General features: G+C 47.5%; 1 protein-coding gene across 1 annotated transcript; it reads right to left on the bottom strand.

The window, feature by feature from the left end:
* Nucleotides 1-1447: 1447 nt before the first annotated feature.
* On the bottom strand, nt 1448-2458 carry Mageb17 (MAGE family member B17). The gene has a single exon (XM_027927295.2). It carries the CDS (start codon nt 2456-2458, stop codon nt 1448-1450), a length of 1011 nt encoding a protein of 336 aa, XP_027783096.2.
* Nucleotides 2459-5330: the final 2872 nt, after the last annotated feature.

Below are 5330 nucleotides of genomic sequence, written 5' to 3'. Positions count from 1 at the left end.
GGTCTTGCTAAGTTGCTGAGGCTGGCCTCAAACTTGCAATCCTGCTGTCTTGGCCTCCCGAGGCACTGGGATTAAAAGTGTGTGCCACCGTATCTAGCTTCCTAGATGCTCTTGCATGTAACCCTTCTCTATTTTCATTCATTTCACCACCATCAAAAATCTAGAACTCCGGCTGGGGTTGTGGCTCAGGGGTAGAGCGCTTGCCTACCATGTGTGAGGCACTGGGTTTGATCCTCAGCATCACATAAAAATAAAATAAAGATATTGTGTCCATCTATAACATAAAAAAAATCTAGAGCTCGTTTAGAGTTTGCTGTATTATGCAAAAGAATACTTACTTGAGTTCCCTTTTAATGGAGCCGTTTAGATCTTCAGGCCAGGGCAAAGAGGGACAGGACAGCTCAATGGTCACTGAGCATGCTTCCTCAAGAAAGTTTTTACCTTTATTCTCAGAAACCCCCAACTCAAAAGTGCACAAAAATACCTACCTTAGTGCACTGTGATCCCCTGTGTGGAGACAGAACACAGAATCCTTCCAGTTCTATCCCAGCTGGAGATTTCTGTTTTCCCACATCCTTAAGGAATACTAGGAACAATTCTGTTGTGGATGTAGTCTCTCCACCCTGAGACCCACCATCTGAGGGGCTGGCCCCTACTCACCAGCTTCATCTCACCCCTGATGCAAGCTAAGTTAAAACTCCCCTCCCTTGACCCAGAGAATTCAAACCTGGCTGCTTCTATCTGCAATCTCCTCCCTTCTCACGCCTTCCTTTTATTGTCTTTAGGTTTACAGTATAGCTTACTATGTTCCATATATGATAGCTGCTCTTGGAATCTAAAGCAACATTGGCAGGGACTGTGTCTTTTTTGTCTACACATTCTTTTCAAAGAGCAGATGTTTCAGCGAACAAAAGCGCCAGTGAACACGAGTTCTCATTTATAATGATTTAATGTCTCCCACATTCTTGAATAAACTAAGCAAATTCAGGTACATACATTATATTTTTTCTGAAATAAGAAAAGAAATAAGAAAAAATAGGAATGGGTCCTTTTTCACTTTTTTTTTTTTTTAATCATCTCATGACCCCAACTATTTCACCAGAAGCTTCTTTTGCATTTTAAAAGCAAATCCCTATTCTCAGGCTGTTTTCTTGTACTGGATCACAATAAAAGATGTGAGGATTTTCAATTTGTTTTATAAAATAGTAAACTCTGTAAACAGGAATAACTCTTGACTCCTAAACTCAGATGGCTCAATCTAAACAAACTCTTTACAAGAAATACAATGGAAAAACAGAAAAAGAAGATAAATCTGTAAGTTATTTATGAATAACAGAAACGCAAAGAAGACACCATCGTGATCTCTGCAGCCCTTCCTTGCTCTCCAACTACTTAGGTTGATAGCAACTTTCAACCTCAAACTGAGGATCATCTCCCCGTGACTTCACTAATGCTGGGAGGATCTGGAGGAAGTGGCCCCGGGAAGGGCAGGAGTGCCAACTCTGGCTGCAACTCTGGCATGGAATCGCTCTTCCTCATCTCTCAAAGCCTCCTCATACAGAGCCTGGAAGGTACTGGGCACCGTACCGTTGACCTTGCCCCAAAACTCTAGGACTTGCATCTTGCTGGTTTCAGCATGAGCTTTGGAACCCCACAGGAATTCATAGCTGGGAGGATCACTGTGAGGCACCTGGCGGTACTCCAAATACTTTTCCTGCACCAAATCTTTGGTGACTAGCTTCCTGGGCTCCCCAAAGATGAAGTGCTTCCTACCATCATAGAGCCCTAACATATTCAGGAATTCCCACATCTCCTCCTCAGAGACGCAGTTGTCATTCATGAAGATCAGACCCAGGAGAGGCATCAGGAGACCATTCCTGGGAAAGCCTTTGCCATCACTCTGACTACCTTCACCCAGAAGATCCATCTTGCTAACCAGGGTGTAGGAGCTGCCGCTGGGGTCGCCTTCCTTCAGGTCAAGGCCAAAGACCAGCTCCATGCGCTCCTTGGTTCTCCGGAGGATTTCAGGGAAGTGCTTCCTGTACTTTCTGCTGATGATCTTCATCATATCTGCCTTGACAATGGGCTCTTTCACGTTATACTTGTGCAGCAGGAATTGCACCAACATGCCTGCCTTCCTGGTCAGAGGATCTTTTCCTGGGATCCTGGATGAGGACGGGGAGCTTGGATTCTCCTCCTCCTCATTCTTGGAACTTTCATCAGAACTCACGCATGAACTGGCCGCAGCCTGAGAGCTGCTGGCCTGGGCTCTGTGAGACTGCCAGGGGGTGCTTGCAGCAGCCGCCCCTTGGGAAGCACTCTCAGCAACAGGAGAGGGACATGGGGACTCTCCTTCTTCTGCTTTAGTGGCTTGAGCACCCTGAGGACCTTGGTTCTCACCTCGGGCCTGGCGGCGTTTCTCTCGGGCACGGAGCTTGCTCTTCTGGCCACGAGGCATGATGACTGTGCTCAAGGACAGCAGATAGGACTGTGGCAGGAGGGCACCTGAATGTGGAAGACAAGAGGATGTGAGTTTATTCACTAGGGAGAAAGCACTTTGGTTTTAAGAAGGGCCCTGTGCAGGTGTCCTTGAGGGCACTGTTCTAGGTCCCCACAAGTCTCCTGTTCTGATCAGCCTGTTCCCTGAAGACCCTGTGGAGGAAATTAGAGTGTGCCTTACGCTGCAATCTACCAACTCTGCCCAGGACCACTTTTGTCAAGCCAAGACCTTCACTTCTGTTCCCTTGAGGAGGAACTGAGGGGAACCTCGGCCTGACATCTATGCCTGGAGTCACCCAGGGTTAAAACAGGAAGTGATTCTAAGATGCCCCTACTAATAATGGGGTGGGTGGTTCCTACACTTTTCAGGCTCTTCACAATGTCTACTGTAAAATGCCCTCTGCTCACCAGATGTGATGATGTGCACCTGTAATCCTAGCAGTTTGGAAGACCGAGGCTGAAAGATTCCAAGCTCCAGGCCAGCCTCAGCAACTTAGCAAGACCCTGTCTTAAAATAAAAAAGGGCTGGGGATGTGGCTCAGGGGAAAGGTGCTGCTGAATTCAATCCCAGTACCCCAAACCAAACAAAACAACACCCCCAATACCCACTGCTCACCTGAGGCAACTCCCTTCAGGTCAAGGTCCTCTGTTTCCTAAGAACTCTCCTCTTCTTCCAGTGATGAATGGGACCTCACCCGTTAGTGCAATAAATTCACCTCTCTGAGAGGAGAGCCTACAGGAAATGAGGACTCACCTCAACTTAATCGCTCTGCTCATGGCTGCCCAGGGCTGATGCAGAGGTAAAACTCTGTGTGCCTCTTGTGTTCTAGAATAGTTGTTTTCTTCCTATCTCTTACAGGATTTCTATTTTCATTTCCAACAGAGCATAGGACTCCTTGCCCTGCTATACTTGGGCAGCCAGTCCTTAAACCAAGACCTGCAGGCTAAAGGGAGGGTCACCTGAGCCTGTGAGCTCTGCCTGAGTCTCCCAGGGCTCACCCTAGGAGTGGGGCTCAGTGAAGCCTTCTACATTGGGGGCTGAATGGTCCCCTTTTTCTAACAGGCTCTTCACCTTGATACCTGACCAGTCCTGGGACTTGGTCCTTAGATGACTTGAAACTGTATTCCTCACACCCACCAAGGTCCCTGCTTAAATGGGACCTCAAGAATTGGAGATTTAGCACCATTTGACCCATTTATCCCACTCCTTGGTCTATACCTAAAGGACTTACTATAGTGACACAGCCACATCAATGTTTATAACAGCTCAATTCACAATAGCTAAACTGTGGAGCCAACCTAGACACCCTTCAATAGATGAATGATAAAGAAACTGTGGCATATATACACAATGGAATATTACTCAGCATTACCAAAGAATAAAATCATGGCATATGCAGGTAAATGGATGGAGTTGGAAAATATCATGCTAAAGGAAGTAAGCCAATCCCCAAAAAACAAAGGCCGAATGTTGTCTCTAAGTGGAAGCTGACCCATAATGGGGGTGAGTGGCATAGGAAGAATGGAGGAACTTTGGGCAAAGGGGAGGGTGGGGAGGGGAAGGGAGGATGGGGGTAGGAAAGATGGTGGAATAAAGTGGACATCATTAACCTAAGTACATGTATGATGTAACTCTATATTGTGTACAACCAGAGAAATAAAAAGTTGTGCACCATTTGTGTACAATGAATCAAAATGCATTCTGCTGTCATATATGCCTAATTAGAATAAGTAAAGTAATTAATTAACGAATTAATTAATTAAAAAAAAAGAAATGGAGGTTTAGAGCCAGGCGTAGTGATGCACACCTGTAATCCCAGCGGCTCGGGAGACTGAGACAGGAGGATCTCAAGTTCAAAGCCAGCCTCAGCAACAGCTAGGCGCTAACCAACTCAGTGACACCCTGTCTCTAAATAAAAAACAAAATAGGCTGGGGATGGGGCTGAGTGGTCCAGCGCCCCTGAGTTCAATCCCCGGTACTAAAAACAAACAAACAACCCCCCCCCAATATTGGAGGTTTAGGGTAAACCACATCCTGACCAGGCTATTAAGCCTTTACCTAGATACCCGATCTGTCCTGAAATTCTCCCCTTCACTGGCATGAGGCTGCACACCTCAGATGGAGGTCCTCATCTTCCTGAAACTTCCAAAGAGGAAGTTAGAGTGAGACCTGTCAGGGCAAGGCTGTGCGGGGGGGGGGGGGGGGGGGGCGGGGGGGGGCGGGGGGGGGGGGCGGGGGGGGGCGGGGGGGGCGGGGGGGGGGCTCCCAGAGCTGACAGAAGGGTCAGGACTCTATGGAACCCCATTGTTCTCCACCAGGGGTTCTGAGCTTGACTCAGGGTAAGACTTCCAAATGCTCAGTCCATGGACCTGAGTAAGCCAACCCAGATCAAAGCCCTCACTTTGGGGAGTTGCTAGGGGGAAAGTCCAGGCATGACACATCTGGCTACCCCTGCTGGTTCTGGCAGCCAGACTTGTCAGACCCCTCTTTAAAAATAGGGGGCAGAGGGCAATAGAGACGGAATCCCAGGGGCTGAGGTTGTGGCTCAGCGGTTGAGCGCTCGCTTCTCACTTGCGAGACCCTGGGTTCGATCCTCAGCACCACATAGAAATGCATAAGTAAAATAAAGTAATAAATAAAAAAAAGAGAGAGACTGAACCCCAGTGCCTCCCATTTTCTTTTTCTTTCTTTCTTTCTTTTTTTTTGGTTTTGTTTTTGAAACAGGATCTCACTAAGTTGCAGAGGGCCTTTCTAAGTTGCTGAGGTTGGCCTCGCACTTGTGATCCTCCTGCTTCAGCCTCCAGAGTTGCTGGGATTACAGGTGTATGCC

This window comes from Marmota flaviventris, chromosome X (assembly GCF_047511675.1).
Source record: "Marmota flaviventris isolate mMarFla1 chromosome X, mMarFla1.hap1, whole genome shotgun sequence".
In the NCBI taxonomy this organism is placed as follows: domain Eukaryota; kingdom Metazoa; phylum Chordata; class Mammalia; order Rodentia; family Sciuridae; genus Marmota; species Marmota flaviventris.
This window is presented reverse-complemented; position numbering and strand designations above follow the sequence as displayed.